We start from the raw sequence: 18,746 nt of genomic DNA on the forward strand, positions 1-18,746 counted from the left end.
AGTAATCTATATGGCTCCGGTGAGTTAATGCTAAAGCAATAGGTTTGCTTTAGCTTGTAACTTGTAAACTTTATGAACTATTTTCACTAAGTATGACATATTAGTTTAAAATGTTTTAAATATTGGTAATTTAGTTGCAAAACTCGTTTATTTGCTTCAGAAGACGCTCATTAATCTACTAGAGTTGTATGGGTTACTCTAATGATAGATGGATGCAGTTTTTTAGAATCAAAAACTCGGGCATCATTAAAAAGCTGATAAGAGGCAAGATATTATTTAATACTGTGAACTATTCCTGTAAAAATAATAATAATTTAATGACTTATGTGTTTTTTTACAGCTTGAGGAAGCATTGTGGATGTTTTTGAAAGGAAAGGAAGATGTTGGGAATATGATTCTACAGGCTGATGAATCTCTCAGTGCAGAAGAGCAGGAGAAAGAGGTACAGTCAACTCATCTCAACTCTTTTCTATAAATAAAGGCCTTCAGTGACACATACAGCTTCTACAACATAGCACTTCTATGACTTTAATCGGAGCATTGAGTAATACAGATGTATTACTGCGGTAGCTCTTTCATTACTAAATACCAGTTTCTATGCGTAATATGTGGTAGCGATCTGCATTCCTTCACAGATACTATAGGTCGGGCTGTGGGTCAGAATGAGTGTGCAAACTGAAACTGTCCTCTCTTTCTGTAAACAGTGCAAATGTTAAAGAATGAAATACTGCAGCAGCATCAAAGAGGCCTGGAGGAGCAGAAACATTTACAGGAGCAGATGGAGAGAGAGCAGGAGAGAATCAGGAGAGACAATGAGCGAGTCCTGGAATCCGAACCCAAGGTAAAAACAGGACATTGAAAAACTTTCATATAAGCTTTATTTTATTTCCATGTTACTGTGCATTTGTACGTTTTAAACCTGAGTAATAAACACTAACAACAGGCACTTATGTACTATAGGGTTAAAGTTTGCTTTAGGGTTATTGAAAGCAATTATGCATAATTTACTGTCGTTACTATAGTTAGTGCATGTTACATGTATAAAAAAGACACTGTAAAATTAAGTTTTACTGAAAATGTTGCATTTAAAGTGATATCCAGATGAGGCCTTGTACAATGCTACAATGTAATGTTTTGATTCAACCCTTTATAGGACACTCATTGAAATACTCATCAGAAAAACCCTGGGCCCCCTACTTACAAAACATTTGATCAATACTAAGGAATAGGGAGAAGTCTTAAATAGACAGTTTCTTTGTTTTGTTGAACACAAAAGAAGACATTTGATTATAATTTTTTAGCAACCAGCATTCTTCAAAATGGATTTGTGTTCAACAGAAGAAAGAAACTCAAAGAATTAAAACAAATAAATGATGAGGTAATTAAAATTTTTGGGTGAACTATCCCTTTAAGCTAAAGCCAGGGTTGACCTCATTGCTCTGGATGATGTCAGCATGATTGCTAACTACAGTATGCACACATCACATTCTTTGGATTTTAAAAATTAAATATTTACAAATTTATTAATTTTATAACTAATCTAAATGTCTCCAGTGAGTTAACTGATGCATTTTAAGATAAAGCAATAGGTGTTTGTAAGAAACTTGTAAACTTTATGAAGTATTTTCACTAAGTATGACATAATAATAGTTTAAGGTGTTTTAAATATTGGTAATTTAGTTGCAAAACTCATCGATTCGCTTCAGAAGACGCTCATTAATCTACTAGAGTTGTATGGGTTACTCTAATGATAGATGGATGCAGTTTTTTAGAATCAAAAACTTGGGCATAATCCACTATCATTACAAAGCTGAAAAGAGCCAAGATATTATTTATTACTGTAAAATAATAATAATTGAATGACTTATGTGTTTTTTTTACAGCTAAGGAAGCATTGTGGATGATTTTTTAAAGAAAAGAAAGATGATGAGAGTAAGATTCTACAGGCTGATGAATCTCTCAGTGCAACGGAGCAGGAGAAAGAGGGTACAGTTCAACTCATTTCAACTCTTTTTCTATAAATCAAGGCCTTCAGTGACACTCTTACTTTAGTCAGAGCACGGAGTATACACATTTACTAAACTCTATCCCCTCCTTGTTCTGCCAGAAAGACCAGGGATAAATAATATATTGAATACTTTATTTAATGAGTACTATTTGACATAAGTATGATTTAACCAAAACATAGGATTTTCTTGGCAGAGGGCCCCGTACGTAGCTCTAATCGGAAGCTTGTAGATCCAGCTATGACTGCTGAGGACTAAGGCAGGGGCGGAGCCTACCCTTAAAGAATGAGGAACATGTACCCACCAGTCAGAGTATCGGTTAGTAGATCCTAAAGCAAAACCGAAATGAAATATATAATCATAATTAGACAAGGGCTATAACTTACGGTCTTTAGTATTTTGCCATATAACTGCTATAAATGGAAACGTGATCTATTAAATGACTGCTATAGAGATACGGTCAACAGGCCAGACATACAAAGGCCTGGGTCATACGCTAGAGAGATATAGGGCCTTAGCTGGCTACAAGGAGAGAGGGGGCCGGCTCTGGCAGGCTGCGTGGTTTGGAACAGACCCGGCAGGCATCGTGGTTTAAAATGGCTCCGGCGGGCTGCGCTGTTTGTTATGGCCCCGGTGGGCTAAGATAAGATTAATCCAGCATACTATTAGTAACATACTTTTATTGTTCAATTTTGGAGTTCCATGGCTTGCATACTATACATGAGTTTCATGCCAGTAATATGGTTTGCACTATAATGCAGTGATATATTGCGTGATGCGTTTGCTCACTTGAGGAGCCATTGAGCACTATAACATCAGACTGGTTGGGAAAACGTACACCCATTACAACATCTTATCTTACGGCAGGGCACTGAATTGTGATTTTAAATTCATATTTGTATGATTTGCTTAACAACGTGAGCACTATTCAGGTATCCAGCACTAGGTTTTAATTGTTAGCCTTGAGGTTGCAGTAAGGAAGGCTGTGTATAAATAAATCATAAAAGTGATGTGACGCTCCTAAAAACACGAGCGCAGAATGCGAGAGTACAGTGATAAACAGCGCTTAACATGTGTTCATTTGAAAAAGAAGTGAGTATACATCTGTGTCAGTATCTGCAGCCAAATGAATGGACAGCTTATATATTCTTTCTGTCTTGTGGCTATTGATTGGAACTGATTGTGATGAGTGTCGGGACATTAGGTCTTCCTGGTAGAACTAGCGCTAAAAGCTACATAGCTTTAATGCTATGACCACTTCGGCCAGACCTTTAGACTAGTCTGACTCGAGATCTTTTCCACCTGAAAAGCGTTGACTTACTATGGTGAAGAAAGAAACTCCCATTCAAAAAAAACATGAAAAGTGGGGGTGGGCTTATTGACTCGAGCAATTAGTCTTAGGAACATTCTAAAACTGACATGCCACACCCTACCAACCATTTAGAAACACCTTAGCAACTGATATCACAGACTGCCATTATAAAGAAATCTTGATGCTGCCAGTTTCAGAGACAGCAGGGTTGATTTATATCATCTATCATGTATCATTAATTTAAGCTGTCAGTCGCTCCATAGCAAACAAAACAGACAAACATAGAAACCATTAACATCAATATTTCTAATCAGAACATTGTCAGGGACCTGGGCTAGTTTCTCAATACCAAGTACGCAAAGTTCGAACTTGCGTCCTTGGAAGTTCGACTTGCCAAGTTCACTCTTGAAGAACGAACTACCGAGGACGCGAGGACACAAGTCGGGCACTTCTTCAAATGAACGGCAGTGTACTTTATAACTTCACTTACCTCACCATGGATTCATCGCTTTCACTGTACATGATATAAAAATATTTAATTATATAAAGCACGACCCTGTAATTAATATATATTAATATTATAAATCTACATTTTTAATTTAGGAAAAGTAAACCAATCCATATAATGTTGAAGTTTTTTAGTTATTATACACAGACACGTGTCTTTGATTATCAGATTTAATAAACTACAATGGTAACGTTAATTATAAATACACAATAAGAAATAAAGACATACATGATAAGAAATAAAGATTACGTCAAACAATTTGGTGAACAAAGACAAACCTCTGTAACATAAAGACAATTATAAAAGGTACCAATATAATACTGCTAAAATAATACACCTGAGAACCAATAATAGATTTATAAGACTAAAAACTGTCTGTTAGATATTCACAAGATGAATTAAATATCATGTTTTAACTTTAATGGAGTAATGAGATCCAGTAGTACATCTGAGATGTACTGGCCGAAGTAAAGCTGCTCTTGGCGCGGGAGGTGATGGCGGAGCTCCCTCTGGCAGGCTGGGAGTCAGAGTCCGCATAAGCTGAGGCACATTGTCAAGACACACTATCTTTGTTATTAAACTGCCGATTCAAGTTTAAACAACTACATTCTCGCTTGGAAAACTCTTAAAACTTTATTTTGTGACACAGTAAAGAGTATTTTTAAAACCTTGCGTGTTTTCTCCTCACCATTAGCGTTTGCTGGTTTAGCTGCAATGCATTCTGGGATACCTGTGCTTTGCAAGTTCGCACAAGTCACCTCTCAATGCATCCCTGGCCAAAGGGGCATTGCAAGTACACATTCGGGAATTTTATCTGTACTTGGCAAGATGTGAACTTTGAATTGGAACAGTACTTTGCAGACGGTTGATGACGTTTCACGAGGAAACAAGAACGCAAGTACAGACAGGAACGCATATTGAGAAACAGCCCTGGGTTCTTGCTTATTTGACTCGTGCTAGCAAAACGGGACTTCCAATGATTAGCCAAGTTCTAATAATGATTAGCTAAATGCTTACAACGATTAGTTGTAAGTGAAATAACCTGCTAGAGATGTCTAATAACTGTTAAGATTTGATTAAACATGTAAATAAGGCTTGCCAATTAATTCAATTCAATTCACCATTATTTGTATACGCTTTTACAGTGTAGATTGTGTCAAAGCAGCTTCACATAAAAGGTCATAGTAAATTGGAACAGTGTAGTTCAGTTTGTAGTGTTTAAGTTCAGTTCAGTTTAGCTCAGTTCAGTGTGGTTTAAAAATCACTACTGAGAGTCTAAACACTGAAGAGAAAATCCAACGATGCGCAGCTCTACAGATCCCGAACCATGCAAGCCATTGGTGACAGCGGAGAGGGAAAAAACCTTCACTAATTGGCAAAGTGAAGAAAAAAAACCTTGAGAGAAACCAGACTCAGTTGGGCATGACCATTTTAATTTCTCTGCTGGCCAAACGTCTCGTGCAGAGCTGCAGTCTCAGCGGCGGAGGCTGGAAGCTGGCCTCAGCGAAGACTCGCCTGTCCCTGGAGCGTCACAGGAATCAGTCCCATGTTCTCCACTCCTCTATGACCACCACAGTAGCTGCTTAGGATACGGCCTGGTTCAGGATATGGAAACCTTGGGATCATCTCGTCGTTGGTCTTGGATCAAATCAGTGACTGTGCATAGTCTAAGGGCCTCGGGAAGAGTATCCCCAGGTGGAAATGGAGAATAAAGTGAATAATTAGTGTAGCTGCTGTTCATAGTGTTTATAAACAAGATGCAGAAACCTGTGTGGAAACCCGCTAAGTGGTGCACTGAGTGTATGCTTTACTAAACAGATAGGTCTTTAATCTAGTATTGAATTGGGAGAGTGTGTCTGAGCCTCGAGCATTATCAGGAAGGCTATTCCAGAGTTTAGGAGCCATAAATGAGAAGGCTCTACCTCCTTTACTCTACTTTGCTATTCTAGGTACTACCAGAAGCCCTGAGTTTTGAGATCTTAAAGAGCGAGTTGGATTGTAGCGACACAGAAGGTTGGTTTGATAAACAGGAGCTAGATTATTTAAAGCTTTGTATGTAAGAAGCAATATTTTAAATTCAATACGAAATTAACAAGCAGCCAGTGTAAGGAGGATAAAATTGGGGTGATATGATCAAATTTTCTACACCTGGTAAGAACTCTGGCAGCTGCAACTTGTTCTAATTGAAGTTTGTAAATAGAGGATGCTGGGCAGCCAGCAAACAGTGCATTACAGTAGTCCAGCCTATAAGTCATAAAAGCATGGACTAGCTTTTATGCATCTGAGATGGATAGCATACTTCGTAATTTAGCGATATTTCTCAGATGAAAGAAGGCAGTTTTTGTGACATGGGATTTATGATTTTCAAAAGTTAAATTGCTGTCTAGTTTGACATCCAGATCTTTATAGTAGAGCTAACGTTGTATCCCTCCAATTGTAGGTCGAGTTGTGAGATCTGCTGTGTACAGGATTTGGCCCAATAAGTAATATTATTATAGCACTTATCATAATGAAATAATAGCAGATAACAATCTTAATGCCCTCTGTCTCACTGAAACCTGGCTAAACCAAATGACTATATTAGTTTAAATTAAGCAACTCCTCAAGGATTCTTATATAAACATGAGGCTCGTCAAACTGGTCGTGTTAATGTTATGCTTCCAGACACTATGCAAAAACCTATGTTATCTCTCGCCTCTAATCACCATATATAGACCCCCAGGACCCTATGTCAATTTTCTAAAAGAGTTTTCTGATTTTATCTCTGACTTACTAGTAAAACTGATAAAATACTAATTGTAGGAGACTTTAACATCCACATAGATGACGCTAACGACACATTAGGGCTCGCGTTTATGGATTTACTACATTCACTAGGGATAAAGCAAAACCTTATTGGTCCAATCTATCGCTTAAAGCATACACTAGATCTAATTCTGTCTTATGGAATTGAAGTCATTGATGTAGACATTATACCACAAAGTGATGATATTACAGACCACTACCTCTTACTATATAAGCTGTGTTTACCTGAAATTAGCAGATCCACTCCGATATATCGCCCTAGTAGAACTATTGTTCCAGCCACCAAAGATGAGTTTATAAATAACTTACCTGATCTTTCTCTATTTCGAAATGCACCCCGCAAACACAAATGACCTTGATGTAGTAACCAGCAGTATGGATGCCATCTTTACTAGCACTCTAAATACTGTGGCACCCATCAAACTAAAAAAGGCTAGAGAGAATAAAACTACACTTTACTTCAGATCCAGTAAACATTCCACTGAATCAAAATAACCTACAGTGCTTCAAAATCATAGAACAGGAAGAGCTAGATAAACTAGATAAACAGCTACGTGTATGTTGGATCCAATTCCAACAAAATTACTGAAAGAATTACTACCTGTTATAGGAGAACCTCTTCTTAACGTTATCAACTCTTCTTTATGATTAGGCCATGTTCCAAATCCGTACAAGCTAGCTGTTATCAAGCCTATTATTAAGAAACCACAACTGGATCCCAGCAACTTAGCTAATTATAGACCTATTTCAAATTATCCATTTATGTCTAAAATACTAGAAAAGGTTGTTTCTGCCTAATTATGCTCCTTTCTGCAGACGAACAATGTTTTTGAAGTGTTTCAGTCAGGTTTCAGAGCTCATCACAGTACAGAAACTTCATTAGTGAAAATAACCAACGATTTACTAAGCTACTCTTAGATGTTAAAGACTGGATGACCAACAATTGTCTTGAACACTGGGATCTGGAACACCGGAGGAGGAGACTTTCTCCCCCGGGACCTGGCAAGCACCTTACGCGACTGCACCCAGGGGCCGTGGTAGCCGGGTGTCGGCGTGAACAACGCCTGGGAGAATCGCGCCCTTGGTGCGCTGGGCCAGAACAGAGAAACACGCGGGGTTGAGGAAGACGGAGTGCTGTGATTGTATTGTACACTTACCTCAGACGAGCGAGTACGGGGTACATCAAGCAAAGCCCGTTGTTCCCGGAGCCGCGCTCACTTCGTCTTGAGGGAGCGAATCTGGGACTCCACTGCTTCCAGCTCTAACGCCTCCATCGATGCTTCTCCTTCACTCAAGACACACAAGCGACATTGTACAGGGTGAAGAGCAAAGCCAGTAAGTGAGAAAATAAGTGAATGAAAGAGGTCAGTAGCTTTAGCTGACCAGCGGTGCTAACAGGCGGATGCTCAAGAGACAGAACGTTTGAAAGTAGATTTGTTTGTATACATGTGTTAAGGGATTGTTCACCCTAAGTTGGAGAGACAAATTTTAAGCGAATGCGGAAGTATTTTATGATATTAATGTAAATTGCGAATCTAAACTCCAAACACACGCAGCGAGGCTACACGCAGCGAGGCTACTGTACAGCGACAGTGATGTCACTCGAGCATGCGCAAGTGACACGACTTTTTCTTTTATTAACAACCCAGTTTAATTTAGCAACCACCTAGCAATGCTTAGCAACACCTACCTACTGCCATTTACAATCCAAGCGCAGTCACTTTGGCTTTCTCAAGTCAACATCAAAGTTTGTCAACGAACTTTAGCTTCTAGTTATTATGTTGGCTTAAGAAAACCAACATAAATTTATCCTACTTAAACGGATTATGTTGGCTTGAGAAAACCATCTGTAACTGGGAGTCAGAGTGAGAATGGAGATGAGGGTCTTTATTAAACTGAACACAGGTAAACAGTTACAGCAAACAAGACTCAGCACAGTGTGTGTGAATGTGAGGTGTATATATAGTCCATGTAATCAGTCTTCATGATCTATAGCTGTGTGCAAGTAATCGGGTGATCTGGAACTGGTGTGTGTGATGTGACTAATGGGATATGTAGTTTAAGTGGCATATGTGTAGTTCTCCAGCGATCTGCAAATGCTAGATTGATGGTGATCATGACACAGACATATGCTATAGAAACTTATTAGTGGGATGTGTCTTCAAACAAATCCACTATTGTTATTCTCCATACTTATTATTATTATGTTGGCTTAAGAAGACTTAACTTAAGGGAGAGTGTTTGTGTGTAAATTATCACATTGAGGTGACATATCCTTTTAACAATCTATTAAAGGGGTAGTTCACCCCAAAATGAAAATTCTGAGTACATCCACCACTTGTTCCAAACCTGAGTTTCTTTCTTTTGTTGAACAACACAAAGGAACATATATTAGAGTGTTGGAAAGATATTGACTATAGATTTTTGTTGTTCCTACTATTTAGTGGGTGTTTTCCCCAATATTCTTCGGGCTGCCTTATTTATTTTTTTTCAACAGAAGAATTAAATTAAAAAAAATAAATAAATACAGCTTTTATTTTTGAGTGAACCATCCCTTTAAGTGGTTGAATTGTCTTGTTTTTGACACTAGGAAAGAGTTTAGGTTCACCACCCAGAGCTGAATCATCCACAGGACAACCAGTGAGTATCAGCAATGTCATTATGAAGATTTCTTTCTGTTTTTTTTTTTCTTTCTCTTATTATAACAATTATTATGTAAAAATGTCTTGTATTTTAGCAATTACATTTTTTTTCTGTGATTAAAAACAGTGTAATTTTTAGAGAAATGTAATAATTAATCTTTTACCTAAAATTCAGCATATTCTTATCATCTCTTTACCTCAGACCTCAGAAAGTGCAGAAGAGTTCACACCTGAAATCATTCACACAGAAGATGAGGACAAACACAAAAATACATACAGGTATTGACCACTCACTTACTTAGTTTTAATTTCACTTATTAGTTTACCTATACAGTACCACATGTCTTTGAACTGTGGGGGAGACAGGATGATCCAGAGGAAATCAATGTGAACAGTGGGAGAACATGCAAACTCCACCTAGAAAGCCCTGCACGCCCCACATTTTAACTGCCTGTATGTCACATGCTCCATACAAAGACTTGATATAGTGGTTTCCTAGTATCATAAATGAGCAGTGTGTGGCTCTTCTCTAAAGTCAATGAAAAGGCAGTGTGGTGCGCCTTGCGTTTTCCAAAGATAAAGTTCAGTGTGATGGACCCTTAAAATAGCCTAGAATATGGTTGTGCTATTTTGGGGGGGGTATTTTGGAATCTCTTGGGGAGCTCTTTTTTGTCTTTATTGGGATATGATTTAAAAGTTCTCGAAACTACTTAAATTTCAGGCATATGGATTCAAGGCCTGTAAAGTATTTCAAAACAAACATAGGTCCTTGAAAGTGCTTGAATTAAATTTGAAATGAAATTTGTTTATGACATTATTTCAACAATTGTACTGTGTTGATGCACAGGAAGAATAAGGTGTTCATGCAGTGATTTGAATAGACAGAGATTAGAAGTAATAATGTGTTCAGCATTTTGTTCCACTGCTATTTGTGTCTCTCAAGACGGTTCCCGTTCATCACATTCGTCACGATAACCCCACACTAGAAATATTTCAGCCCAGCAATGTTTTGGTGCTACTTAAGACCATTTCCTGGATCAGAGCTGGTTCTTTTGGTGCTCATTAAAAAATAGCAGATTTTCAACTAGGCTCTGAACCAGCAATACCAACAGTACCAGCATAACAATATTTCAAACAGGACAAGTGAAAAACAAATCTTTGGAAAAAACTAATTTAGCTGGTGTGACCAGTTCACCTTTGGCCAAATGTCTGGGGCAGAGATGCAGTCTGGACTCTAGAGGCTTGAGAATGAAGAGCGTCTATCATGGACAAGGTGCAGGTACAAGTAAATCATTTGGCGCAGGTTTTCAGAATACTGTTAAGAGTGACAGACGAGCCTCTGAACACTTTGCAGGAATCCGTCTTGCCTTCTTGACTCATCAATGGCCACAACAACAGTCTGCTCTGGATAGCAGGCAGTTGCACGATTATGTGAACCTCGGGATAAGGATGACACATCAAAATCTTGCAAAATTTCATGCCACTTCTTGTGACGTAGGTGGTAACATACTTGTTCTGGTTATGAAGATCATTTTGATCCATTCTTCAGAAGCTGCTGTTTTGGAGTGTTGAACTGATGGAGACTACTGCAGCTTACTTTTATTTGTCAAACAGGGAAGATTATCATCAGTCATGAGTGTAAGAGGAAGAGAAAGTTGGCATTTGTATGTTTTGAGAAACTGTTTATGATTTAAAGGGATTTGTACCAGTATAGGCAAGTTGTTTACACACACACTGGACACACGTCTGTTCAAACACCTTATAAAAGTGAATTGCATAACTGATCCTGTTTAATAAAGAAAAATATGTATTAATGTTCTGTTTTTCAGATTTGTGTCTCCTCATGCTGGTCAGTTTCAGTGCAGTTTGACCAGTCTCGTGTTTGTGATTGAGGGTGAAGGAGAGGTGCTGTATAGAGTCGTCTCGTGGGATCCTCGTCTGTTAGATGGTTTAGGTCAAATTCAGCCTGTGGGTCCCTTATATGACATTGACTGTATTAATGGCTCAATCTCAAGACTGCACCTTCCTCACTGTGAAATATTTTCTGGTAGGTTCCTTTCAACATATTGAATATAAAATGTGACTATTCAACTACCATCAGTAGTGTGATTATTGTGGATGCAGACATTTCAATTTTGATGATTTGACGAAGGGAACCCCAGACATCTTTCTCCCCAGACATTCCCATGCAAGCTGAGAGACATAGCCCCTCCAGTGTGTCATGGGTCTTCCCCAAGGCCTCCTCCTGGTGGGACATGGAGGCCTTTGAAACAGATGCCCGATCCACCTCAGCTGGCTTTTCTCAATATGGAGAAGCAGCGGCTCTACTCCCAAGTTTCTCCCAGGTGACAGACCTCGTCACAGTGCAAAGGAAACTCATTTCAGCCGCTCGTATTTGAGATCTTGTCCTTTTGCTCATGACCCAAATCTCATGACCATAGGTGAGCACAGGAACATAGATTGACCGGTAAATCGAGAGCTTTGCCTTTTGGCTCATTACTGCTGCCGCTTGACCAATCCGCCTGTCAATCTCATGTTCCATCCTTTCCTCACTTATGAACAAAACCCCAAGACACTTGGAACTCCTCCACCTGCGTTAAGGACTTTCCTCCAATCTGGCGATGACAAGCCAACTTTTTCCGGTGGAGCCTGCGCCAATGGGCTCTGCCTAGAATTTCTGTGCATAAACATAATGAACAGAATTGGTGAACAAGGGCAACCCTTGGGTCCCTTGGAGTCAACTCTGTCTTATAGCCGGCAATGTCAGTGTCGGTGCAGAACTGCTTTTCCCTCCTGAGGCGCTGGACAGTTTGAGGCTGACCGGTAGTCTTTATCCATGGTCTCTCTGAACTCTTCTCAGGCTTGAGTTTTTGCTTCCACAACCACCCAGGCTGCAGCACGCTTGGCCTGTTGGTACCCATTAGCTGCCTTGGGAGTCCTACACACCAACCAAGCCTAGTAGGACTCCTCCTTCAGCTTGACATCCCTTACCTTGGGTGTCCATCCCCGGGTTTGTGGATTGCCGCCAGCACAGGAACCACAGGTCTTAAAGCCACAGCTCCTTACGGCTGCATCAACAATGGAGCTTGAGGACATGGACCACTCTGTCTCAATGTCTCCAGCCTCCTTCAGGTTCTGGTCAAAGCTCTTATAGAGATGAGTTAAAAATCTCTCTGACTTGTGGTTCAGCCAGATGTTCCAAGAAGACCCTAACAATATGTTTGGACACTAGGCTGGCTACCCTCCTATTCACATGGCACCTTAGTTGGGGAGCTATAAGTAAGCACACATCAGCCTTGCGTTATGGGCAGCTCCAGAGTAGAAAAAAGAACGGCCCTTCCAAAGAAGTTGAGTTCAAGAGCCCAAGCTGTGTGTGGAGGCGAGCCCAAATATCTCTAGTCGGTAAACCTCCTGCACAAGTTCCTTCCCTCCCAGTGAGGTGACATTCCATGTCACAAGAGCCAGATTCTGTGCCTAATGATGGGTTTGTCATGGACCTGACCTTTGACCACCAACTGTTATACAATGCACTGGTCTCTTATGGCTCCCCCTGCAGGAGGATGGTCCCACGTCACTTCTTTAGGCTGAGCCTGGCCGGGTTTTATGGAATAAACCCAACCCAAGGCCTGAGTTTTAGTACTCATGAGGGGTTTTAACTGGTACTCATAAGGGGGTAACCACATTTAGTCTGACCTGTCACCTAAGACTTTTTTTTTGCCTTGGGAGGCACTACCAGGGGATTTAGCCCCTAACAACATAACTCTTAGGATCACTCGGGCACTCAAACCCCTCCACCATGGTGAGGTGGCAGTTCATGGAGGCGTAGCCCTAACTGTATAACTGTATTGCCTGTTATACAGTAGCCCTAACTGTTTAGCAAAGAAGCTATAAATTTAATTTACCACAACAAAATACTTTATTGTTTTTGCAGAGGGGGACAACAGGCATGGTTTGGCTGTAGCACATTTCACAGCTGGGAATATTGAAATAATTCAGCCAATTAAAGTGACAGAAACTCATGTGATGATTGACATCAGAGATCTCTCTCTATTTGGACTCCTCTGGATGAAGATATTTAGTCACCCCATTAGTGGACAAGTTTTGCTTTTCCTTCGAACGCTACCTGTTGAAGAGAGAGAGAAAATACTGAATGTCCACTTGCTTCCAGGGAATGTTCCTGTACCAGAGGTACCGTGTTTGCTGTTTTGAGTATTATAAAATAAAAATGAAAAATTTTAAGTTTAAGCCCATTTATATATAAATGTCTGCTTCTGTATATTGTTATTATTATTATTATTATTATTATTATTATTATCATTATTATCATCATGCTTTCTGTGATGAAATTAATTTAGTTAATAGTTTTACATTGTTGGTGTATTACTGTGTGATAACTACAGAAAAGGGCATTCAATTAATCTTTTTAGTTTTGCTCTCAATCTTGATTCCTCAAGGTCCAGCTCTGCCACCGGGATAAAAAATACATTGAGACAACTTCAAAGTGCCAGTTGTTTTTTGAGCGAGAATACAGTCTGTGTTGCCAGCCAGAGAACTGTCAAGTGCAACCAACGGTAACATATGTTTAACATATAAGCATTAATATTTTAAAATCATATGAATTTCATTACATGAAAAAGGAAAAGTGGTATGACGAATATGGGCCGGAAAAGTGAATCAAAAATATGATATGATAAATATCAGAAAATATGATAAATATCATACATATGTACATGAGTTAGACAAAACATTGGCCAATTTAATGTTGGTGTAACTTGAGGAAGCTGGACAACAAAGTTGAGGATCCATGTGCAGTACTTATTACAGCAAACAATAACATACAGGGAAATCCAGAAGCTTAATCAGATACCAGGCAAATGGTCGAAACAGGCAGCAGGCAGTATAAACAATAAAACACGTCAAAACACGAATAGACTAAACACAGAAAATGCTTCGTAATGTTACGTGTATGTTCCATCAAGACTCCGCAATGTCTCTGTGTGTGCTGTTTATAGGGTCTATGTAATCAGTTTTGAGTAGCTCCCAGCTGTGTGTGCATGTGTAATCAATGAAGAACCGGCACAGAGTGGTTTGATGAACATGAAAGTGTAGTTGACATCGCCCATGGCCTGCACAGTCACCAGTTGTAAATATTATTGAGCCCCTTTGGGGTGTTTTGGAGGAGCGAATCGGGAAAGGTTTTCCTCCATCAACATCATGTAGTTATCTGGCAACTATTCTACTAGAAGAATAGCTCAAAATCCCTCTGGCCACTGTGGAGGACTGGTATCTTTTATTTTCAAGATGAATTGATGCTGTATTGGCCGCAAAAAGAGGCCCTACACCATATTAATCAATTATTGTGGTCTAAAACCAGGCATTTCAGTTTCATTGTCCAAACCCCTGTATATATACTTTTAACATTCTTTCGTTGTAAGGTCTTATAGTATGAATATTCAATAAAATGAGTAGTATTGACTTTACTACTCTTCTGTAGAATTGTTCCTTTTCACATATCACATTTAACAATAAAATCCTCTCTTTTATTGTTGGTTAAGTTACCAAGTACTAGGGCATGCTTATAGACTGAACATGTCAAATGCATGTACATGAGCAATTTTTAGTTTTTTAGTTGGAAACTAAATTTACACCTAAAAGTGTGGAAAATAACACGCCAACACACTCGTTAAAATGTTTCATCATAAGGCCTTCAAATGTAGCTCATTAACTTAGAATTCTTCCTTATTCTCATGTTGCCTCCATTTTTGTTTTTTTCCCAGAGTGAGATTTTTGACCATAATAATTTTGGTCCAAATTTTCATCCTACATTTGAAGTGTTTCTGGGTGTTCACGTTAAGGAGGTCGGACTGGCTATCTTAGACAAAGCTGAAAATGGGAAACAAGTGTGGAGCAGACCGCGAATATTACTCACAGGTAAAGAAATTTGGTTGTACTAAGTTTGTACTCTATGTTGGTGTAGTTAGTGTGTCTTATAGATTTACTCAATTATACAACAATTAAGCTATTTTCTTTTTAAAAAAACATTACACAAGCTATCAATATGATGTTGTTTATATTTGTAGTATTCTGATGAATGTAAAATGTCACAGATTTCTTTGTGAGCTCATTATTTATTTATTTATTTTTTATAATTAATAGCACCAAGTCAAGGAGTAGAAGACCACAGATTGACTCCAGGTCTGATTTTAATGCAAAATATTTCATATAATATCATATTACTATTTATTCTTGTGATTTTTTTTTTTTTTTTTTTTTTTTTCTTGGACATGCTCTACACATTTTTAAAGAGTAACTTCAATATTTTGTTTCAATCAGAAAGTGAATTTGTGGATGCCCTCAGAGATAAACTCATTCAAAGAGTTTCATCTGTGATGGCGATTGCTGACAGCCTGAAGAGCAAACACATGATTACAGATGAAATATACAGCGAAGTTCAGGATGCCAATACAAAACAGATGAAAATGAGATGCCTGTTTATAGCTCTGGACTCTGGAGGAGCTTCTGTAAAAACAGAGTTTTACCGTCTGCTGACGAAGAATGAACCCCGTCTAGTAGATGAATTGGAGTCTGAACACAGCGGATCCAGCGGTCCTCAGTAATGCTGAGAGTGAGTCTGAAGCATAAACTACAGCTTTAGGGTAAATATACAGGACTGTGTCTAACAAGAGTTTTCAGAAGCTCTTTAGTTAATAAAGTAACTGATATCAACTCCACAAGTAAGTGTAAAACTGTTCTTGTTCTCATGCATGATTGAACCAATGAACCACAGAGCACCAAACCCTCTGAACAGTCCCACAAAATTGCTTCAAATCTGAAATGAGGCTTCATGTGTTTTAGCATGTTGTCGTTTTATTTTCAAATCTTCAAAAACCATAAAATAATGTTTAAACCATTATGCTTTTCATTCATTTATTTTCTTTTCAGCATAGTCCCTTTATTCATCAGGGGTCCCCACAGCGGAATGAACCGTCAATTTATCCAGCATATGCTTTACACAGCGGATGCCCTTCCAGCTGCAACCTAGTACTAGGAAACATCCATACACTCACATTCTCACACACACACAAACACACACTGGCCAATTTAGTTTATTCAATTCACCTATAGCGCATATCTTTGGACTGTGGGGAAAACCGCAGCACCCTGAGGACACTAGTTCATATTTTTTTTTGTTTTGTATTTGACATTTTTTAATATGAACACAGCACACATGCTCAAAATAGATTTCATAAATGTAATGTGAAGGACAGTTTTTCATTCTTTTTAAATGAGCAAAATGAAGTCACACTGAAACATGCTCTCACATTTACACTATGATGAAGATTTGTGACGATTCAGACAGAGAGCATGACAACATGCAGAATCTTAGCTGTTGTTATTTATGTTGAATAAGTGTTTAAGTGTAAAATTATTGTCTTTGTTTTACCATTTTAATATCCATAAATGTTATCCCCTACTTTCTATTGTTGTGTTTTTAGCCACAGCTGTTATACACCCTTTAAAGGTTTGCAATAACCTGCTGTTATTGGTGAAATGGTACACCAGAGAGTAAAAGAATAGTAATATTAAACAATATTAGCATAAGAGGATTTTCATTGTAAATGTAGTAGAAGCAATATTCAGTATAATTATTATAGCCTTTCCTTTATGTCACACATGTGCATATCATACAAAGACAAGGGAAATTGTGGACACAAAAGAGAATAATATACACAGGGTAAACTACATTTCATAACATTGTAGAACGCTGATTGCTGTATCTTCCTTTATAAAGTCTTTTACAAAACGATTTTAATCATTTTATTGATTTACCATTGGGCTAAATGCACAGCTAGTGTATTTTAGTCAACAATAAAATTCTGGTGAAATGTTTATGTGGCTTTTCAATTTTATAAAGTTGTTTTGGCAGTGATGCTCCATCTAGCACCAGTGTTGGGCCTAGGGAATGGCATGATATTGCAGCCCAAACCATCACTGATCAATCCTCCCCCCCCCCCCCCCCCCCCCCAATGCTTGACTCTGGGCATCAACGGTCTCGGTTCTTCTTTAGGGCTTCTCCACACCTTAACTCTCCTTGATGTGGGAAAGACAGTGAAGGTGGACTCATCAGAGAACAGTACATGTTTTGTCCACAGGCCAAGATTTTGGCTGCTGCACCATTAAAACAGGCGTTTGGCATTGACACGAGTCAGCAAAGGTTTGGCTAAAACAGCCTGACCATATATATTGACCCTGTGGAGCTCCAGGCCAACAGTTTTGGTGGAAACAGGAGAGTTGAGGTGCAAATTTAGATCTGCAGTGAGTTGGGCAGCTTTGGTTTTATGTATTTCGGATACAATCTGGGTTAGCACCCGAACACCCTTTCAGACAGCTTCTCCTTACTCCTGTTAGATGTGGTTCTTCTTCTTGGTGGTTTGCTGACTTTCTCTGGATACTGATCTTGATACTGATATCTACTCTTGATACATTAGGAAGACTTGCTGTCTTAGTTACAGATGTGCCCGCGAGACGCACACCAACAATTGATCCTCTTTTGAACTCTGATATGTCACCAAATGACATATTGTTGTGTGCATTGCAATATTTTAAGCAAAACTGCTATTACTCGTTTCATTGTCCAACCACTGTGAGCAATGTGGTGGAAATAACTTGTGGAAATGACATTTCGATAGTTTTATTGTGAAAAAAATTAAAGATAGCTTCACCGATTAGCTTTGAATTGATACTAGCATTTCATCTATTCAAAATACTGTTATTTACCTTAATTTTGTTTGGTTTTTAAAAACACCTTTGAAGGTATAGCATATTTGGAAATGACGTAGAATAAATGTATTTCCTTATCAAGCAATATTTACCTTGATTTTTCTTCTAGTGTTGTTGATAAAATGTAAATTCTCTCCATCTTGAACATGTTCCCAGATGGCACTATTCATTTTCATAGAAACCACCTAAATAATCTTTCACACAAACTTTTAAAAGCAACTTTTGACACTGATACTGTGCTACAGCTATATTTTGTATAAAAAATTGAATTGATAGATAAGATACATTAATAGCTACCAGATAAATAATATTTTAAAATGTTATTTTCATTGTTCAAGTTTAAAATTCTGAGTGTGCGACAAGGTAAAAACAGTGATTTTGACACCTAAAAGGAGGTTGAATAATATGAAAAAAATATATATATATATTAGAAAGATAGTGTTTTTTACAGCAAGTTTTATTGTTAGTTTGGAAAAGAAAAAATAATTTATAAAATACAAAGTTATATTGGACATATGATCAAAGGACATAAAAGTGCCCGTAGTTAAAGAATTACCCATGAATAATAACATATACAGTTATGTTTGTTATATAATATTCTGCTTTAAGAATTTTTGAAAAAGCAAATTCAGTAGATTAGCAAGCTGAAACTCAAAATGTCAGAGACGTCCTTTAAATCAAGTTTAAGTAAC

General features: G+C 38.3%; 1 protein-coding gene across 1 annotated transcript; it reads left to right on the forward strand.

Annotated features, from left to right (window-relative positions):
- The first annotated feature begins 10 nt into the window (after positions 1-10).
- Positions 11-16,184, forward strand: LOC130238419 (NACHT, LRR and PYD domains-containing protein 1a-like). The gene is made up of 12 exons (XM_056469426.1): positions 11-19; positions 341-442; positions 719-841; positions 1,911-1,986; positions 9,222-9,271; positions 9,476-9,552; positions 11,103-11,320; positions 13,205-13,461; positions 13,728-13,844; positions 15,051-15,204; positions 15,430-15,468; positions 15,607-16,184. Exons 1-12 carry the CDS (start codon positions 11-13, stop codon positions 15,888-15,890), a joined length of 1,506 nt encoding a protein of 501 aa, XP_056325401.1. The 3' UTR covers positions 15,891-16,184.
- The last annotated feature ends 2,562 nt before the right edge of the window (positions 16,185-18,746 follow it).

Source organism: Danio aesculapii, chromosome 2 (assembly GCF_903798145.1).
Source record: "Danio aesculapii chromosome 2, fDanAes4.1, whole genome shotgun sequence".
Classification (NCBI taxonomy): Eukaryota; Metazoa; Chordata; class Actinopteri; order Cypriniformes; family Danionidae; genus Danio; species Danio aesculapii.